General features: G+C 41.5%; 3 protein-coding genes across 3 annotated transcripts in view; 2 read left to right on the top strand and 1 right to left on the bottom strand.

Moving 5' to 3' along the window:
* Positions 1-650: 650 nt before the first annotated feature.
* On the top strand, positions 651-3,505 carry tnnc2.2 (troponin C2, fast skeletal type, tandem duplicate 2). Its single transcript, XM_070839260.1, has 6 exons — positions 651-806; positions 1,597-1,648; positions 1,863-2,006; positions 2,333-2,447; positions 2,559-2,695; positions 2,996-3,505. Exons 1-6 carry the CDS (start codon positions 804-806, stop codon positions 3,025-3,027), a joined length of 483 nt encoding a protein of 160 aa, XP_070695361.1. The 5' UTR covers positions 651-803; the 3' UTR covers positions 3,028-3,505.
* Positions 3,506-4,809: 1,304 nt separating this feature from the next.
* On the bottom strand, positions 4,810-5,504 carry taf13 (TATA-box binding protein associated factor 13). Its single transcript, XM_070839197.1, has 2 exons — positions 5,421-5,504; positions 4,810-5,303 (listed from the first exon to the last, which is right to left on the bottom strand). Exon 2 carries the CDS (start codon positions 5,296-5,298, stop codon positions 4,924-4,926), a length of 375 nt encoding a protein of 124 aa, XP_070695298.1. The 5' UTR covers positions 5,299-5,303; positions 5,421-5,504; the 3' UTR covers positions 4,810-4,923.
* Positions 5,505-5,564: 60 nt separating this feature from the next.
* The window catches only part of LOC139209231 (collagen alpha-1(XX) chain-like), a 51,492-nt gene continuing 36,054 nt past the window's right edge, over positions 5,565-21,002 (top strand). Inside the window, exons 1-12 of the mRNA XM_070838867.1 lie at positions 5,565-5,644; positions 6,588-6,810; positions 7,352-7,502; positions 8,549-8,612; positions 8,722-8,794; positions 9,012-9,180; positions 9,355-9,438; positions 10,538-10,713; positions 10,901-11,030; positions 11,622-11,754; positions 14,918-15,206; positions 20,426-20,567. Of these exons, the coding sequence (XP_070694968.1) occupies positions 6,700-6,810; positions 7,352-7,502; positions 8,549-8,612; positions 8,722-8,794; positions 9,012-9,180; positions 9,355-9,438; positions 10,538-10,713; positions 10,901-11,030; positions 11,622-11,754; positions 14,918-15,206; positions 20,426-20,567 (1,522 nt within the window). The 5' untranslated portion in view covers positions 5,565-5,644; positions 6,588-6,699. The remainder of the gene's footprint in view (positions 5,645-6,587; positions 6,811-7,351; positions 7,503-8,548; positions 8,613-8,721; positions 8,795-9,011; positions 9,181-9,354; positions 9,439-10,537; positions 10,714-10,900; positions 11,031-11,621; positions 11,755-14,917; positions 15,207-20,425; positions 20,568-21,002) is intronic.

The following is a 21,002-nucleotide window of genomic DNA, read 5'->3' as shown; positions in this document are numbered from 1 at the left end:
GTGTTGAGTTTCACTCCCAGATTGAAACGCCATCATCACAAAAGCCATAATGTGCTTTAAAAATCCTCCAGTCCCCCTCCTCGTCCTCGTCCTCGTCCTCGTCCTCGTCCTCGTCCTCGTCCTCGTCCTCGTCCTCGTCCTCCTCCACTGTCTTACATTTGCAAGAACTAAATAGAAATCAACAGTGTCGGAACTGAGCAGCAACATCTGCGGTGTTATCATGATTTCCTTTAAGATTTTAGTGTGATTTTAGTTTGGTTAGTTCAGGAGATCACCGCTGAAAGCTGCCACAGAATGGGGAGAGTTACCAAATGCATTAATCTGATTTTTTTGAAGTGTTTTTCAACGTGAATCCGTTCACAGTATCACAGTTATGTCTTCCATCCTTCCTCTGATAGCCACAGTTTACGGCTACCCAGGTGATAAATTCTCTCTTCCATCTCCTTCATCTGTTCACGTTGCACCTCCACTCTGTCCTCAACCTTGACCCAGATCACAGAAAAGCACTGAAAAACTCCATGGTTTGCCTCTTTTGCATTCTCAACCCTGCATCTTCAGGAAACGAGAGCTTTCCTCTCCAAGGTGTGATTGGCTCACAGTGGCCCCAGAACCCTAAAAGTTCAGGGTACTAAATCTGGAGGCCTGTGAGAGGCGGGGGGCGGGACCTGGCTGCCCCGTTTAAAGTGTGTCTGAACCTTCACTTGACGTCTAGTCTCTCTGTTGGGGTGCACACGGATTGACCACTCCTTTGGGCTTGTCTTTTTTTCCTTGGATATTTGGGGGGGAAACGCTAATCCGCAAACATGGTAAGACCAATCAGTCGTGCAAGTGACCAGTTAAACTAGTCCAAGTCAACCGGCCAGTAGCTGTTAAGCCATAATAATGAATTGGAGATTTAGTGATTGAGCAATTAAAGCATGTGAAGGTCTAAAAATCAATCAGCTGAGCTGCATGTTGATAAGATTTACATGTTTATCTCATGGCTTCCTTTCAAAATGCTTCATTTGACTTTTTTATATATATAAATGCTGCATTTTAGAGTAAAGTCTTCAGTTTTATCTTATTAGAATTCCTAATAAATGCAGGATTAGTGTTTTAGCCGGTTATTTATTGCAGATATTACTGATCGTGGTGGGCAGCTAAGCTGGGGAGCTGAGTGGGTGTCAGCTGGGATTCTGCTTAGGCAACAAATTCCCAGGGATTGGATGTCTGCAGGCCATATACAGCCGGCCTAATGTGATGAGCCGGAAATAGCCACACTACTTTTCACCAGGCTCAGGAATGCTTTGGGGACGCAGCCAACACATGACTTGCGAAATCATCAATTATTATCACACAAACAAGCTAAAAAAAAACACAATAACATCTCCAGATTATTCCTGTTGTTTCAGAAATGGGTGCGTTTTGCATCTTTATTTAAAGAGTTTGGTGTTATTTTAAAGATTTATAGTGTTTTTAGTATGTTTAGTATGTTTTTTAAAATGCATGGGGATGGTGTGGTGGAGAAAGGCTCGGTTCAACCTAAAAAATAAAAAAAAAGCCTGAAAATGAAGCCTGTAAAGTGGATGATGAAGTGACACAGTGGTTTTCTTGCAGACTGACGCGCAACAAGAGGCCCGCTCCTACCTGAGCGAGGAAATGCTGGCTGGTGAGTAACGCGTTACTTCAGGGTGTCGTTACTTTGCTGCTGTGAATGTACCAAACGATGAGTTGGTGTCACCACACCTCCAAATCAGAATGAACTCCTGTAGAAAAACAGATATTTTCAGATCCACACCATCATTTTACGCAGCTTAAATGTCCCGAAGCGGAAATGTGAGGCCCGTTTTTGAGCCTCGTTCTGCCATCTCCGATTCCTCCAGAGTTCAAGGCCGCCTTCGACATGTTCGACACTGACGGTGGCGGTGATATCAGCACCAAGGAGTTGGGTACCGTGATGAGGATGCTGGGCCAGAACCCGACAAGAGAGGAGTTGGATGAGATCATCGAGGAGGTCGATGAGGATGGTGAGCGACGGATGGCACAGTGAATCTCCTGCCTGTTGCGCAATCAGTAGTTTTTTACGCACACGCAACACATGAGTCAGTAACAGCCAAGTAGCCATTAGGGGGGGTGGCCTGATCCTAAATGCATCAGCAGGAATTTTCCTCTTGGTTTTGACAATTTACCTCTTGTTTCTTATTTAGATTATAGAGATTATGACATTATACAGATCAGGGCTCACTTTTACCGTGCGTAAAAATGTGTGCGTAAAATTGTGCCACAAGGAGTGGAAGGACATCGGGCCTTTTGTCGTTGTTAACCAGTTATGTGGCTTCTGTGTGACCCTCAGGTAGCGGTACCATTGACTTCGAGGAGTTCTTGGTCATGATGGTGAGGCTGCTAAAGGAGGACCAGGCCGGCAAGAGCGAGGAAGAGTTGGCGGAGTGCTTCCGTGTGTTCGACAAGTACGTCCACGCAGGATTTGGCTCCCAGGATGTGGCCCCGCTGCAGTGTGTCCATTTCCTTTATTGTGTGGTGTTTATTTATTATTATTATTTACGTTTGTCTTTGCGCAGGAACGCCGACGGCTACATCGACAGAGAGGAGTTCGCCCTCATCATCCGCAGCACCGGCGAGTCCATCTCAGAGGATGAGATTGATGAGCTGCTGAAGGATGGAGACAAAAACGCCGACGGCATGCTGGACTTTGACGGTACATGATGATGAACATGTGAACAATTATCCCAGTGAAAATCCTAACTTTACTTTGAAAAAAATCACAATTTCAGAATATTTTACAGCAGCCGTAGAGTGTCCCTGTACTTCCTCTGCTCTATAGCACGTGTGGCACTGGTGTGGTGAGGTTTTAGTGAGCTTAAAGGTGACTACACGGCTGTATTTTTGTATATTAGTGGACAGTTTTCAGCCTGTAAGTCTCACTCAGCAATCAAATAACACTTAAGATGAAGACCCCAGTGGAGTAACGCTGTCCCACCTCTCTTTTCTTTCCCAGAATTCCTCAAGATGATGGAGAATGTGCAGTAAAACCAGAAAGACTCATGGACATTCCTCCATTCCCCATTCAAACACCCCCCTCACACACACACACACACACACACACACACACTCCCCTCTCGCTCCCTCATGTCCACCTGCCTCTCTTCTCCATCCTTATAGACATCCTCAACAGACAGCTAGGGCACCCGGCGGGTGAGGTGTGGGGGGGGTCGCCGGCTGGGCTACACCCTCCCCCAGCCTGCCTGTGAATGCACACAGCCCACGGATGCACGGAGGAACTCCACTGCACACACACATTATGCGGTTTATGCATTGAGTTTACAGGCTTGTGTCATCAGCGACCCCCCCACCCAGCTCCCGTCCTCCTGCTGGTAAAGCTCTGATCTAGATGTAGTCTAGATAGAACGGCAGCCTGTTACCTGCTGCTTAGACCAATTCATTCAACCACTTCACTGTACAAAGAAGTAATTTGCTTGAACAGAATAAATGAACTAAGACATGCTCACTTGGTAGTTGGTCTGTCATATTTAATGGTCTGTGTAAAAAACATGTTTTGAGGAATCAATAAAATCTCTTTGTTTCTTCTTTTTGTCCATTTTGTTTGAAGCCACTTCTGCCTCCTTCCTCAGGGGATGTTTTGTGCTGAACAGACTTCCAAACCCACCCCTGGATTGCTTTCAGAAACACCAGGTTGTTGATTCAACTAGTTTTTTTTCTAACCCAGGACTCCTGGTCAGCCCCCAGACTGGTTCACAGGGTGTCCACATGTATCAGCAAGTTAAATTTAAGGGTTTTTCTTTTTCAGGACTTTAATACCACCGTTTAATTAGATTTAAGGCCAATTTAAAACATTTTTTTTAAAAAAGACATAAAATGTGAAAATATAGGCGTAAATACATATATTTTAAGTTCAAATAACTGGTTGAGTTAAAGAACGCTTATTTGTGTGAAAACTACATTTGTCCTTAATGATATTAATCAATACAACTGTAATACAGCCAGTCTGAAATTAAGGTGAAGCTAATGTCATTTAGAGCCTTAGATTATTATTGTGGTTCTGTTTTCTAGTTTAAACATGGCTTTTAAATAAAGAGGTAAACGGTAGGTAAAGAGGTCAGAGGTCAGACTGATGTTCGCCACTTTTTACTGCTTTACTTTTGTCTAAATGTTGGTACAAGTATTTGTTTCCTCCACATTATTTAGTGTTCCTCATATATATATTGAATGTGTGAGGAACGACACGATGCAAATCACCAGTTCAAGCTGACGTGTGCAACGAGATTCACTGTGAAATACTGGAGATTAACGGCTGGATTGAAGCCCTGCAGAGAAAAAAGGTCAGAATCAAACAGGAAGTGAACCAGGAGGAAGTAGGGAGTCTGCAGGTTGGCTCACCAGCCTGCTCTTCCATACAGTGGAGACGACATTCGTGAATACGAACATCAAAAACTCAGATCTGTGAGCGAACGGCACGCGTTATACGAGCTGTGTAGGTAGGTAGGCAGGTATAGGACCAGCATGCACCTGGGTGAGCCTGTTTAGTTGTTTTTTTTTTAATTATTTCATTGTTTGAGAAAATAAACCGCACAACAACGCTGAGATTTTGACTGAACAAACTTATTGTGCCACGATGTGCCAGTTGCACTTTGATTCTAGTTTTAATTGTCATTTACAGTATTAGCATTACCTGTGAACAGGTGATATCTATCTATCTATCTATTAGTTTGACCCCATTCACCTGTGCTCTCTCTCCCCTGCAGCTGATTCCTCCTGTTTGATGTTGAGCCATAAATGTCACGTGTCTATTAATGGCAATGTGTAAGTTGCTTTATTTATAAAATGATGCACATCACAGATCACAAAAACAGTCATGTGTGCAGGTCAGTAAGGAGAAATGAATGTAGGGTGCAGGAAACAGGGTGGTTAGGAGCCATAGTTTGCTTCATCGAAAGCTTTCCGGGCTCTCTTCAGCTCCTCGTTCATGGTCAGGAGGTCCTTCACCCTGGCGAACTTCCTGGGGTCCTTGCGGATCAGGAAAACGATGTCCTCCACCTGGACCCTGCCCTGGCGTCCGATCGACATGGCTTTGTGGGTCATTTCCGTGATGAACTCGATCACCAGGTCCTCCAGGATGTCCACGGACTCCGTGTACGGGTTCTGGTCGTCTCCAAACCCGTACATCATGCAGCGGAGCTCCTTGGAGAAGAGCCTCTTTCTCTTCCCGTGGCCGACGTCGACCCCGGCGGATCCGTCGTCCACCTCCTCGTCGAAGCCGGTCTCGTCCTCCTCATCCGCCATTTTTGCTTAAAAAAACAAAAACACACACAGACAGATCTGTTTAACTCACAAAGCAGCGACATGCGTTAACATTACATTATTTTTTAGTACAAAACAGCACGTTTTAGAGCAAAAAGTCGTACTTGCAGCTCGGCGAAGGATCACAACAACCTGCAGTTTGTGTTGACTTCCGTCTCTGGTTCCCTGGATGCGGAAGTGATTTCCCGAGAAAAGGATATGTGTAGAAAATGGCGCCCCCTGTGTTTGTTTGTTTTTCTCTCGTCTCCACCAGAGCTACCGTCAGTTTAACGGTACATCACAAAGTTTGGCGCATGTCAGCTCAGCCATACAGTCGACATGTCTGACGGTAGGTTTCTTTAATAGCAATTTTCTTTCTCAGCAGTTTGGTTTGAGGCTGCCAAACTCAACTTTAAAAAGTAGCCATTTATAGCAACAGTACTAGCAGCCAATTCTTTGATTTTTCCCACGGGTGACGGCAGCGAGCAACGACAATCAGAGCAGAAATGTCTTAATATATTAAATTACACTACTTCCTGGTGGGTTCGTGTTGATGCCGAATTGGAGGGAGGCTCATGCTGGTTCGAGCTGGTTCTTTTTTTTTTTTAAATACCAGTGGCTTGTAGATTGGGGAAATAAACACGGCTACTGTAAATGGAGAGATTTCTCAATGGAGTTTGGCATGAGAGTGTAGCCTGACGACAATGACACGTACTGACACGCACCGTGAACTCTGTCACTAGTTGCTCACGGTGATAGTAACGGACCACGGCTTTTATTTCCTGTACCAACTTAGCTAACGGCCCCGTAGCATCAATACAGCATTATTTAGCCTAGCATGCTAATGCCAACTAATGGAGTTATAATTATAGTTAGCCCAGAAATCAGTCGGAGCTGTCAAACTTAGCCAAACAACCATCTGGTGAGTGCAGCCGTTACATTAGCTGCTGTTGAGCTAACCAGCTAGTTAGTGTTAAAGTTAATATTAGCCGATGCTGTCTGTAGTAAACTAGTAAAACTACAGTAAACTAGCTCAGTTGATGATTTGTTGGCTAACATTGGGAGTCTTATTAGCTGACGTGGTCTAGCTGCTAGCTGAGTGGCTGTCAAACTTAAGCTAACACTAATGTTTTAAGCTAACGCTAATGTTTTAAGCTAACACTAATGTTTAAAGCTAACTGCATGCATGAAGCTCATCCACAGCCCTGCTAGCTGTGTTTTTTTTGCTCAAATGCTGCACCACTGCACATGAATATGAATGCAAACATGTTTCTCCCTCCCCCTCCCTGCAGACGCCGCCTGTCTCCCTCTTACACCAGTCCACCATGGGTGCTAGTTAGGAGGGTGCAGACTGAGCCTGGAGATGCCCTTCTGCAGACACTAGCTGTGTCTTTGCAGCCCTGCATGGCTTTCCCTGTGCAGTTCCTCTGCCGGGGGCTTCGCACTGTTGGATTAGTCCTCCTCTACTACATCTTCTCCATTGGCATCACCTTCTATAACAAATGGCTGATGAAGGTAAGCACGGCTGGTTCCTCCACACTGGGATGAATCATCAAAGCTGGATCTCTTTAAAGTGTTTCAGGGTGGATCACCTGTATAACTGGGAAAAAAAACATTAAATCCTGATACTATTTCAATAGATGCATCCATCCACATGTTGAAAATAACTTGCCCCTCACTTTAAATATCTAAAATAATGCATTAGAGGACAAACCCCTGCACAAAAACACTGTTATTGCCCCTCCACACATGTTGTCTGATCTTAAACAGCTTAAAACACCTTTATTTAAACTGATCTTTTCCTCTTCTCCTGCTCTGATCTGTTCATTCTCATGGCTGTTTGTTATTTTTATGATCTTATTTATGATTTTAATGTTCTTTTACTCCCGTAAAGCACTTTGTGACGTTGTTCTATGACAAGTGCTACACGAAATAAACTTTACGTACTTACTTAAGTCCCATTTTGTCCCAAAACCTTTTGATTCGCATTAATTTTCAATCAGAAATTCATTTTACTTGTAAAATAAAGACACTAAATAGTCCATTTCCCTCTCAGGGCTTCCACTATCCCCTCTTCATGACACTAGTCCACCTCACCATCAACTTCTGCCTGTCGGCGCTGACGCGACGGGCCATGCAGTGCTGGACGGGGAAGCCCCGCATCGTCCTGAGCTGGACAGAATACCTCCACAGGGTGTCTCCCACAGGTGAGAGCTTAACCTGCCTGCTCAGAAGGCAGCACAAAGTATTCAGAGACTTTAGAAAAGGGAGCGATAATCAGCTGTTATCATTGTTCACTGACTGATCAGGGTTGCGGTGAAGAACGCTTTGGCTAAAGTCCACAGTGATGTACCTGAAGAGATAGTGGAAGATCCTGACCTAACCATTTCAGCAATTAACCATAAACATTCACATTTGTTTTGCTTATTAAAGCTCATGTTTTATGTTCTTCAAGGGAATGTCCACTCTCTGTTTTGTCTTTAATCAGTAAGAGTCATATCAAAAAATATCCCATTTAGTTTAAAGGATAAAACTTGGGGTCTATTTTTACATATTTTGGGTTCAAAACTATAAAAGCTTTTGGAATTAGTTTAACCAGAAACAGCAGTTATATAGCCTTTTTTCAAAGCCGCCAAACTCCATTGACAAAAGCAGTAATTTTACACAGGGAGTTGCTGGTCTGACACGGTCTCAATCAGCTGGTTAGTCTGTGTTATTGTGTGACTTGTGGTGTTCTGATCCAAGGAGATATTTGTTGAACACTCAATAACACAAACAAACTAAGCAGCTGAAGGCAGCAGTAGACCAGTCACGCACGTGCTATGTGCAGTTAAATGACTGTTTTTGTAAGTGGAGTCTGGTGGGTTTGAAGAGATATTAACGCCTGTTTCTGGCTCTGTAGGGATTTTTTCTGTAATGTCAGAATAACAATCTGCGCCTGTTGGTGTGAAAACAAGCACTTTTAGTGGATATTCTTTGATCAGCACAGTTGATTCAATTACAGCCACTGTAGCCTGTTTGCTCCCCGTTCGGAGGCGATCTACTGGACCCATTTTAAAAGTTTTTCCACCTATCAGTGATTTTGAACCCAAAATATGTAAAATAAAAATAGGGCCAAGGTTTAAAAAAAATATCATAATTAACCATTAAAGCCTAAAATGAGTAGGTTTCAGTGTAATTCAGTAAAATACTGCTTTCTTATTCACAATTTATTGCACTTGATTGTATTTTAAAACCTGTGTCTCCTGCACAGCCCTGGCTACAGCACTGGATATTGGACTGTCCAACTGGAGCTTCCTCTTCATCACCATTAGCTTGTAAGTTTGTGGCTTGTACGTTTTTTTTTTTTTAAAACAGAAGATGTATAAGAGAGAGAAACTTAAGGTTGTCAGTGTTGTATTCAGCCGGTTATTTGTGTCGTTCAAGGTACACGATGACCAAGTCTTCGGCAGTGCTCTTTATCCTCTTTTTCTCCCTGGTCTTCAAACTGGAGGAGCCGGTGAGTTCTTGTTTTTCCAACGTGAAACGTGGTCGTTTAGTCTTTTCCTTCTGTAACATCGTACCCAAAATAATATAACAAATATATGGCATTTCCTCAGCCTCTGTTAGATATATTATACTGTACACATACGTCAAGTATCTTCTTCCATTTATTTCTCCCTCTCTCGCTCTCTCTCTCTCTGTCTGTCTGTCTGTCTCGTGTCCCTCTGAACCAGAACCCATTCCTGATCCTGGTGGTCCTGCTGATCTCCTGCGGTCTGTTTATGTTTACATACGAGTCGACCCAGTTCAACCTGGAGGGCTTCGTCATGGTGCTGCTGGCGTCCTTCATCGGGGGGATCCGCTGGACCCTCACTCAGGTCCTGATGCAGAAAGCAGAGCTGGGTCAGTGTCGAACGGTCGGCTTCACCTCACCTGTAGCAGTCTACAAAAAAAATAAAATAAGATAAAGAAAGGATGAATGCATGTGCAGCATTTTCCACACACAGCTGGGAGAAAAATCAGACCACTTCTGCCTCTTCAAACTTAATTTTCATGTTGTGTTTTTTTCTCCTGCAGGCCTTCAGAACCCAATAGACGCCATGTACCACCTACAGCCTCTCATGTTCCTCGGCCTCTTTCCCCTCTTCCTGTATAATGAAGGTGAGTGAAAGCTTCTGTAATCTAAGCCCTAATAATTGTAGTAATGATTATATAATATATAATTATGATATTTCGGGTTCCTGTGCAAGATTTCCTGAGCTCTTCTGTACAGATCAGTGGTGATTTATTTTAACGTAAAGGCAAAATAAGTGGGGTCATGTGTTATGTACTGTGTAATGTGTATACTGTGAGAAATATATACGTACACATGTGAAACATTTAAAATCATAAATCATTACCACAGATCAATCTACTTTCTCTTTCAGGTTACTCTCAAATCAATATAGCTCTAAAGAAAGTAAGACGAAACTGTTGATTATTGCCGACTGTGTATAAGAAGTGGCCGTTTGGCGTTTTGGATGTCGCCATCTTGGTTTTTAAACCAAAAGTGACCTCTAATTGATGAGGATTAGACTCGCCTTTGATTAGTTAGTCACACAGCAGCCAAAAGCCATTAAGCATGTCCAGCTTTATCGATTAATCTCCTCTAAATTGGACCATAATTTACTAAATGAACATCCTGCTGTGTTGAAGAAAGCTAGCGACTGAGACCATAAACTCAGGTGAGAAGTCATTTCCTCATAGACTTCCATCCAGTCAGAGCCAGTGGAGGCACCCCCTGCAGCTTTAAGGCTCCTCAGCATCAGCTTCACTGTTCTTTATATACAGACAGTGGTTATTGATAAGAATATAAAAAATAAATTCTGAAAAGTGTCAACATTACAGAAAGGATCCCTGCAGAAATAGATTTGGTGTTGCATAGCACTATTCAAACCCACCAGACCTCATTGACAAAAACAGTTGTTTTTACCTTATAGTGCGTGGGAGTTGTTGGTGTACTAAGTACTGTGCTGGATCTGAACTATCCCTTTTAAAACACTAAAGTCAAACAATTACACCTCAAACTAATTAATCAAGGCAGCAGTAAGGCCAGCAGTGTGTAAAAGTAGACTAGCCACTGGTGACTTTCAACAAAGTGATATAATGGCTGTTTCTGCAATCAATTTGACTTGAAAGTGCTCAAACGTGAATGGACAAGTCCTATAACAAGCTCCTGGAGACGTTCATTGTGGATTCTCCTTCTGTGTCTCGTTTCCAGGGCTGAGCCTCAGTATGTCAGAAAAGTTATTCCGAGTGACGGAGCTCTCGCCTCTCCTGTATTCGCTCTTCACGCTGAGTATCGGCGGCTCGCTGGCCTTTGGTTTAGGCTTCTCAGAGTTCCTGCTCGTCTCCCGCACCTCCAGCCTCACTTTATCCATATCAGGGATCTTTAAGGTACCGTTTTATCTCCTTTTTAAGTACAGTTTTCTTTATGGCTCAGGCTTTTCATCTGACAGCTTTTGTTCTCTGCTGCACTACGTCCTTGTGAAGCCTCATAGTGCTGCAGTGTTCTGGTCTTGTTCAGGCCTATCTAATACACCCTCTCTGCCATTCCTTTTTATTGTTCTGTGTTCCCCCGCAGGAGGTGTGTACTCTGCTCTTGGCAGCATCTCTGATGGGAGACAGAATGAGCATGCTTAATTGGCTGGGATTTGCCGTGTGTGTGTCCGGCATTTCATTGCACGTGGGACTCAAGACGTATTATTCCAAAAGTAAGTGTTGTGTTTTCTATTGTTGTTTCTTCATTATACCATTTAAACTATTTGCAGTAATAAAGCACAAAGCCACCAGTCTCCATTTACAAAAACAGTGATTTTAACCTGGATGCACTCGTGTACCACTGTGTCGAACAGTTGGTTTGTTTGTCTTATTTTGTGACTTTGGCTTTTTTAAAAGGTCAGTTCAGATCCAACACAATGTTTGTCAAACACACAATCACAGAAACAAACTAACCAATCGAGGCGGCAGTAGACCAGCCACTCACATGCTCTACAAGGTAAAATCCCTGTTTTTGTCAATGGAATCTGGTGGGCTTCAATAGCGCTGTTTCTGGTTAAATAAACAAGAATGTTTTAGGTCTCTCTCTGCAGGGATCCTTTCTGAAATGTTGTCAGACTCTGGGAATAACAATCTGAGCATGTTAGTGGCAAAAACATTTAGTGAATGCACTTTGGTCTTTGATAGGACAGGATTTCAGGTAGGTAGGATTACACTGCAGCCCATCGACTGCCTGTTCCTGCACCTTCCAAACCAAACTTTTAAGTGATGACAATGCTGACATGAATTTTGTGATTTTCCCTCAGATAAGGGCCCATCTCTAAGGCAGCTCAACAGTAAGAGCCCAGAGCTGGAGCTGCCATTACTGCGGCAGAACGGAGACAACAGAGAGGATTCGGCGGCTGACGAAGACGAGGAACAAGAAATCACTCTGCACTGACAGGACATCGCAGGAAACGGGCCAGTGAACCTCAGACTGTCCTCACACTTCTCACTCCTTTACAAATCGGTTCCAAACGGCCAAAAAGCTGCTATGTCTGGGACACAAACTGCCACAAAAAACGTGGGGGAACAGAGTCTTTAGCTGTTTTCCTCGCTGATCATGGCTTCAGGCCATCATGTACTGTGGACTGACACAAGGTAGGATTGTTTCGCCTTAGGGGAGCTTCAGATGTGTAGCTAATACTTCCACATGCCAACAAAGTATGATGTATGAAGACAGAGAGAGGGAGTGTTTCCGCTTTAAAGGGATACTTTGACACCTTGAATTGTAGCGGGTCATTTTTCTTCGCTAGATACTTGTCACACTGTGGGAATATCTTCTTATTTTCTTTGTAATATACACTTCTATTCTATATATCTTCTGTATTCTGTAAAGTGGCACAGGTCCTTACATAATAATAATAACAATAATAATAATAACCGCACATTTACAGAGTGCTTTACATGGTTAGAACAGGATTAAAAACAATCCAGGAAATGAAATCAGAACAGATACCTGACAAACTAAAAGATCAAATGATAAAATAACTGGAGAAGAAGATATGAACAATAACAGTGATAGTAAAACCAATAATACATGTGTGAAATTTTAAAAGAAAAACCAGCTAGAATTTAAAGTGTTTATTATTATCCCAGTGCTGCGAAGTGGGAACAGTGTTATCATAGCTTAAGATAACTTTATTTCTTCTTCTTCAGTAAGTATGTAGCCTGATTCCCCCAAAAAAGGGACAAATTTATTAAGTTATTTTGTCTAAAAATGAGGTTAATCTGTAATCTCAGATTCCTGTTTTTGCAGATGTTCTTCTTTGTGGTCTGAGTTATCAAAGCTAGCAGCATATTTTATAGATCAGTGAGGTCTGTAGGGCTCAGAAATAACAACTATTATCAATAAATGTCCATCACATCGCAGTTTTCGTAAACCTAAAAGTGACTTCTTCACGTTGCGTGTTTTTATCCAACCACAGTCCCATACCCGAAGAGGCTCTTAGTTTGAATTTGGCAAACTTCACCCTCTGAATGTGATTTTATGGTTCGTCTTTAATCTTGGGACATTTGGCAGCGTGGTAATTTTTAATCAAAGCTACTTCACATGTGAGCAGAATGTCAAATGAAAACATCAATTTCAATCAATCAATGAGCAGCAGGGTTGCAGGTTATTATTGACTGAATCAAAATGGCCTCCAACCATCACAGTCATTATTTAAAAAAGAAAACCGCTCAATGACTTCACCTCGGTGTGCCTTGTTACCGTCACGGCAGTCAAGAAGACTAATTTAAAGAGCTACATTCAAAGCTAATCGTGATTGAATAAGCTATTATGTAGCTGAAGTACTTGAGTTGAAAGCCATTTAAGAGGTTTTTGAGTGTTTTTGTCCTGATTTTCTGCTAAATGCAGCGTTCTTGTGAATTAAAAAGTGAAGCAAATAAAGGTTTTATCATTTCTGAGTGAGCCTGTGATGAATAACATGTGAAGCACACTTTAAAATGACATATCTGTGTTGTTTTTCCTCATCGGTGTAGATTTAATTGCCGTCCATTGGATCCCACAAGTTAAGCTGCCATGCCGACGTGTTATTATTGTAGAAATCAAGTTAATTTGCTTGTATCGTGATTTACCGAAGCACAGCGCTGCCTCTGATCTAATCTGCGACTCATCCTGTACGCCGACGACTGTGTGTTGTTCAGCACAACACACACACACACACACACACGGTCGTCATGGAAACAAAGGTGACTGAAATAAAGCGGTGCTCACTGTCACAGATTATAGTGTAGTTTAAGTCCTGCGCCATAATTAAGTGACAAGTTTTTCTTCATGTTCACAATAGTTACAGTAAAGTATGTATGAAGAAAAATCACTGAAGTGGAACAAAAGTAGCTTAAATAAAGGGATATAATGTAGTTAGTATAATGTAAAGTACAGTTTAAAGTAAAATAATACGGTGGCAGCCTGCTGGGCGATGCTAACAGGTTGTATATTATGTGGCGCACTATTTAAAAATCTGTTCACATTGTTCTGGCTGAAATATTTTGAATATTTAGCTCATTTTCCTCACATTCGTCGACAATATGTGTCACGTAAAACAACACGGTTTGTGTAGTTGTGTCGTATGATTATGTTAAAAAAAAATCTAAATGTTTTATTTTTTTTAGATTTAGATTCACTTTAACATTTATTTAATGGTTTTATATAATCACGTTGTTAACAATTACATGGATCGTGTTGTTTTGCATCAATTTCTGTATCAAATTCGGGGGATATTGAATAAATATTCAAAATATATCAGCTAGAATATTGTTACCGTTCTTCCATTCTGCTCTTTATAATTCAATAATGTAGTAAATAGTATTATAAACATTATGAGGACAGATTGTATGACAGGTTTGCATTAGATAAATATATATTATGATGGATAAACAGCTTATAAAGTGGTAGTAAGACAAATATATATCTGTATATATATAATAAATTAGATATATTAAATTAAATATAGAATTAAATATAATAATAAAGTGAGGGAGTTTTTCTGGAACAGGTTTTGAGCCACTGATGTTCGTCGCCTCAGTCCAGCTCTTCAAAACAAAACAATAATAATAATAATAATAAAACTTTAACCATAACTAGTAACAGCAGCCAGTAAAACAGGCTTCAACAGTATTTAGCACAAAATCTGCACCTCTTTGAAGTCAAACAGCAGAAGTTGAGTGAAAATGTGCAAATAATTCTCCCATTTTAGGGTGAAATACACACTCCCAGGATTAGAGGCTGCTTTAAGCCTTATTCACCAAGTATGTGAACACACACACAAGGAATTCCACTTTTTCCATTTGCTCTCATGAACACACACACTTTAAACTCGAGCACAAACATGTAACCTCTATGTACAATGTGAATATACGAGTATATATGAAAGTATACATGTAAAAACTATGACAAAAGAGGACAGAGTGCCATTTCTTACATGGATATGACCGGATATGGATGTAAACAGTTTATACAGCATGTTTTGAAGTGTTTTATACATAATAATATAATATAATAGTGCACTGTTCTTGTGTAAGATGACGCCCAGCTCTCCAGGCACCTCTGTCCGTGAAGGCAGCTGCGTCCAGGTGATGCTCTCCTGCCGGTAGAGCCCCCGTCAGAGGCGGTGGGTGCACTGGTTCTTGTTCGCAGTGGCGGAGGGTTTTATAGCCTCCGACCGGAGCACCACGCCCAGGCTGCAGCCTCGCGTCTCGGGTTTCAGCCGCTGGAGCTCAGAAACAGCCCGATGTGGGGAGCTGGCTTCACACTTTGGCGGAACTCGTCGTTGGCATCCCACCTCTGGAGGGAGAATCTCTGCGCCGAGGCTCCGTGGAGGAATAACGAGGACGCACCGAACAGCCAGGTAAGAGCTCACCTGGCTGCAGGCTGTGGTCAGGCACAGCTTGTGTTCCTCTCTTCTCAGGTAAACCACGGAAATGGGTCAAATCTCCAAAGCCCTCCTTTGTTGGAAACCGCTGTTAAACACTCTACCTGAGGAGAATATATCGAAATATAGAAATAACTCAGTATTTTATTGATTATTAATTAAAACTTTAAAAGTTTATCGGATTATTATTATTATTATTATTATCTACTGTGCGCAGATATTAAATAACACTTTAACTTTGGCGGTGAGTGCGTGCTAAACATCTCTGTCATGCTCGGTAAGTGTTCAGCTAAACTTTCCACATGGAAATAAAAATGCCAATCACTGCCAATCCATATAAACCCAACTATATCCACGTGACATTATTGATACACAGTCAGATTCTCCGGTGCTGCTCATCTTTATTTCATCCTTCCATCCGTGAGCCACCTGGGTGGGTTCACTGGAGTTCAGGTAACTTTATGGTGGAGTCATTTTTTCCAGGTGAGGTCACTCCAGGGGCAGTGAAGTCACGTGACAGCCACCTTATTTTTTGTCGCTGCTGAGCAGGAGTTCAGACCATCAGCAGTAGATGGTTGATAGAACATCTTCTCGCGTTGGATGTTGTAATTTCAGAGACAGAAATGCATGAACGTTAGAAATCAAAGCGCAATGTGGTTGTTTTTTCTTTGCATGGAGGGAAAGAGAGGATCTGATGGATTCTCAGGAAGGCTGACATGATGCATTGATCACTAAAGTGGACAGTGGATTGGACGTTTAGTTCACGCACTCCTGCAGGTTCAGTCAAAAACTCCAAGATTAAAGTGCTGATTTTTATGGAGGTTATGTTTTCAGAGCATTTTAGCAGGATTACAGAAGAGGTGGCAGGTCGTCGCATTAAAGAAGCTAATAAATTTAAGAGGTGATAGACTCCCAGAGGGCCTTTCTAGATGGTTGTACCTTTACTGCATGCCGGGGGGGATAAGTAAAGCTGAGGCCTCTGGGCAGGTAGATCCTCTAGAACAAACAATACCCATCTCTTCCTCCGTGCCTGACAGGCAGGCAGGCAGGCAGATGACACACGACTTTAAAAGTTTAAACTCAGACAGGCAAGCAGGCGCCTGTGAAACACAAGAAAACGTACAAAAGTGGCAGCGCGGTCACGTCACACACATGACGGCTGCATGTCGGGTGGTCTGGGAAGCCTCCGGGCGGGCTGGAAGTTTCTCTCCTGTCTAGTCTTGAGGTAAATCCTAAATGGAGGCACGGAAATGTGAATTAATGCAAATAAGTGAAGCTGTGTGCATCGATGAAGTCAGTCAGAGCTGCAGCAGCTGAGAGAAACTCATATAAAATGTTTTATCTGAATGGTCAGGATGGTTTATTGGTCACCGACAGCAACTGAGGATCATAGATTATAATAACGAGGACGACGAGGATGTTTGGATGTGTGTTCATATGAGACAGCTGTCCCTCTGTCTGGGACGTTTGAACATTTTTAGACTATTACTCTGCCAAACCTCAACATTTTAGGCAAGACAAGGCAAGCATATTTCAACAACGAGGCAATTCAAAGTGCTTCACGTAAAAAAACATTAGACAGCATTGTGACAAAGCGCAATAGAAACACGCTATGAAAGGATATTTAATAAACACGACAAAGCAGCCGAGACAACAGAGAATAAAAAGCTGGAATAGGAAAAACACAGGTTTGATATTACAGGAGTTAAAGTTACAGTTGAAAAGATGAATCATTTATTTGAGCTGCAGTTTTTTTTGCAGATTTGTGGTGCACAAATGCTGAACGCTGCCTCTCCAGGTTTAGTCTGGGTTTACTCAGAGTTACAGGATATATCTCATGATAATCTAGAGCCATAACCAGATCAGCGCCTCCTGTCGTACCGCTGGCCTGCGTGCATGTTCAGACACGTGTCGCTGCTTCATGTCCTCCAGTTGTGGCTGGACTGACCTCACTGACGTTACTTTAAATCAGTGGGATTCACTGGAAATGACTCTTATTAAAGTAAAATGTGAGTTAAAGGTGAATGATACATTAGTTGTGTGTGAGGGTGTGTTGATAAATAAGATATATATATATATATATGTACGTGTATAAAAGCAAGCAGCTCGGTTAGGCAAAGGTAATTTTATTTATAAAGCACCTTTCAGACACAAGACAATTCAAAGTGCTTCACAAGGACATAAAACACAATAAAAACAAGACACAGACATTAAATTTCATGTGAAGAGAGAAGATAAAAGCATAAAGAAAATATATTTAGTTCAAGCTTAAGAGAAGATGCATTAAAATGCAAGTGGTTAAATTAAGAGAAAGTTATGCAGCTCTGTTATTACTATGCTTTCAGGCCTGGTTTAAGTGCGCTGGCGGTTTCAGCAGAGCTCAGGTGTTCAGGAAGCTTGTTCCACAGGAGGGGAGAAGCTACAAGCTGCTTCACCTTGCTTGGGGAAAAAAATAAATGCATGAATAAGTGTTTCTGCATCTTATTTTGACAGACGTCTTTTAATTCTGGCTGTATTTTGATGATTGTTTTTAATGAGTGGGCGAAGAGGCCGACACGCTAGCTGGCATCTGGGCAGTTAACATGGAAACACTGGCCAGGTGTTCCCAGGTGGTCTAATACCTCAGCTCCTCCCAGCCAAGGGGCTGCAGGGCACAACACACACACAGACCTAAAACCAGGTTTACTGCCAAGTACGTTTTCACATTACAGGCCTGGTGCACCGATTAGTAATGAAGAAATATGGATATAAGACATAAAAATGTAAAATACAGATATTTACAATACAGAATATGAGACAAAATATTCAACAACTGTTCAGCGTATCTGGTTTTAAAAGTGAAAAATGCTAAATAAGTAAGATAAAAAAGACTAATGAATATATAAGTAAGCTCAAATCGCCACTACAAATAAAGTAAGAAATCAATTTGACCCAAAGTTACGGACTTAAAAATCATTTTATTGATTTAAAATTTGTTGTAAGTTTCCCCTTTGTAGGGCTAATAAACGAATATCGTATCTTATTTTATCTTAAACGTGCGTCCATAGCAACTGTCTGCGATACAGGAATAAAAGACGGTATTGAAATATTGATAAGTAACATATAAAAAGCCTAAAACCTGCATTCTCTCTAACGTCCAGCAGGGGGCGACTCCGCTGGCTCCTGATTGGATGGAAGTCAATGTGAAAATGAATCAGTAAACAGTTTCCCGCTAGTTGCTAGTTTCAAATCTTCTTCAACACAGCAGGATGTTCATTTAGTAAGTGATGGTCCCATTTAGAGGAAAATAGGCTTTAGGGCGGGACTTCCTTATGACTAGCCAATCAGAGGCGGTTCATGCTGGAGCTTAGCCAATCAGAGGCAGAGATCACTTCTGGTTCCAAAACCAAGATGGCGGCTTCATTCAATATTTATCCAAACTGATGCAGTAAAACAGATTTTTTTTTAAATTATTATTATTATTATATTTATTATATTGATTATTATTTCTTTTTAACAATTAACAAACTCAAACAGAAGTGGGACAGCAACAACAACCAACATGAAATTAAAAAATTAAAGAAAAAAAGAAATAAAAATAATCTAAAAAAGGCTAAATAAATACATTTCCACTATGGTCAGAGCACATATAATATAATATATATCTTTTTTATATGTTTATATCGTGGCTCCTCTAATTGGACTGGAAAAGAGGTCAAAGGTCGGCCTCTTTTTTTTTTTTTTTTAAGTGTAATTGAACTTTTCCTGTCGTGTTTGTTTGAACAAACATTTCTTGAAATTGAAATGATGCAGATCCTCTTCACAGATTTGGGGTCCAGTGTCCCGTCCAGTTCTGCACCAAACAGGAGAAAAGTCCATTAACCTCCTTCCAAAAGTGCTTCAGTATCCTGCATTCCCGGAAAATGTGGATAATTGATCCTGTCTGTGTTTACAGCGATGGCAGACGTGCCGGGATACATCTTAGTTAAACACAGTGGGGAATTAGCTCGAGGTCTCTGGCTGGTTTTTAACCCTGGACAGTTGAATTTGCTCTGAAGTCTTTTCTCAGACTGTTACTGTTCGTCCGGCCTGCGTTTTACTCCACAATGTTCTCATTCACAAGGAACAAATGTCAGTTTTTTTTCTTTTCTGTTCTTTTCTTCCCACACCATTTGTGGTAATTTTCCAGTGAATTTTAAAATCACACATGCACACTTTAGCTTGATTTTGTTGGAATCAGGCCTTTAAAATAATAACAATAATAATATGGATGTTGATGATGATGATAAAAATGAGCTGCAGTCATTTAACGTTTTGATTCATGACCCCGTGACAGCAAATGATTTCCCAGACCTGATGTGTGCAGTGGAAACAAAAGCTGCTGTGTCTCTAAACAGCTGCTGCACTCGATATAATCTCACGCTGGCAAATAATCTTTATTTATTGGAGCATAAGCATCAGAGTGTCAGAGGATCCAGAGAGGTGTTCAGTGAGCACCCTGTGTGCCGTTCAGTGTTTCCCTCTCAGACGGAGGCGTGCTGGTTTTTACGGCCTCTTAAAGTGCTGCGTGTTTGTTAATATTACAGCCCTGTGTGTGTCATTAGCTGTCTGTAATGGGGACGAAGCACCTGTCGTCTCAGTCCGCCATAAAACAGTTCCCGTGGGAAAAGGTGTCTGTTGTGGTGGTGCAGCAGAATCCAGCGTGTCTTTGTGGGACATTTGCACAATATCGGAATATTTTATTGTTTTCATTTTTCATTATTTCCTGGATTGGTCGTTTGGTTCATAAAACATGAATATTGTGTGAATATTGAATGTTTAGATTCCTCGTTTGGCTGAAACAAAAGTTTGCTGTGATGGAAAAGAAAGAAAAGCAGCAAATCTAGAAAGTGGGAGTCATTTTTTTTTGTTTTTCCTTTTTTCTTTGCTTTAAAAATTACATAAACTTGATTTTATTATTATTATTATTGTACAGACTGTATATTATTCATTATTCTTATTATACACATATCATTTAATATCTGTAATATCTGTTTTGTATATAGCTACCGCTTGTGCACTTCTGGTTAGATCTTGTACCTGTGACATGTGCAATGAATAAATTAATATTATTATTATTTTGCTCACCTTGTTTTAGCTTTATGTGCTGGTTTCTTTTTTTATTCTGTATTTCAGCTTTTGATGCCAATTATTTGACTCCATTTTATGTTTTCCAGGCTCCACTCATGTCTCCTCACCTCGCTGCTTCATCTTCATCTTCATCATCTTCATCCTCATCCTCCTCCTGGCCAATGCTGAGTTTCCTGCTCAGGGTCCTGCTGCTGCTGCTGCTTCTGTCCTCAGGCGTCCACAGCCAAGGTAGAGAGACTTTTTATAGCCACTTGATCTCTGCTAACACACACACACACACACACACAGCCTCAGTCATGCTATATCATAGCGTAAACAACCTAACAAACAAACACACTTAGATGTTACAGGATAATGAAGTTTGCATGATGTTGACTCGTGTTTTAGCGTCGCCGCTCTGTTAGACTGTCTGATGAGTCTGCATTTGTTTCGGTCGCTCTGCAGTGGAGGCAGATGCTCCAGTGCTGGATCAGAAAACTCCCTCTGCAGGATTTTAATCCCCTGAATCAGACTTTCAGCCACATCTGAAGGGGCGTCTGTAGAGCAGCCAATAGGAACGCTCGAGCAGTGATAAGCCTAAGCCTGCCGTCTAGTTTTCTCTCAGATCACCTGAATTACAAGTTATTGGGGATTTTTTTGTCCAATAACACCAAAAATATGTCA

This window comes from Pempheris klunzingeri, chromosome 11 (assembly GCF_042242105.1).
Source record: "Pempheris klunzingeri isolate RE-2024b chromosome 11, fPemKlu1.hap1, whole genome shotgun sequence".
Lineage (NCBI taxonomy): Eukaryota > Metazoa > Chordata > Actinopteri > Acropomatiformes > Pempheridae > Pempheris > Pempheris klunzingeri.
Note: the sequence above shows the minus strand (reverse complement) of the source record. Positions and strands in the feature narration are given on the sequence as shown.

Bases quoted from the DNA above. Each gene is read 5' to 3' on its own strand.
- taf13 (XM_070839197.1), bottom strand. From the start codon at position 5,298: ATGGCGGATGAGGAGGACGAGACCGGCTTCGACGAGGAGGTGGACGAC.
- tnnc2.2 (XM_070839260.1), top strand. The intron at 1,649-1,862 runs GTGAGTAACGCG...CGATTCCTCCAG, and splicing joins GAGCGAGGAAATGCTGGCTG to AGTTCAAGGCCGCCTTCGAC. The intron at 2,007-2,332 runs GTGAGCGACGGA...TGTGACCCTCAG, and splicing joins CGAGGAGGTCGATGAGGATG to GTAGCGGTACCATTGACTTC.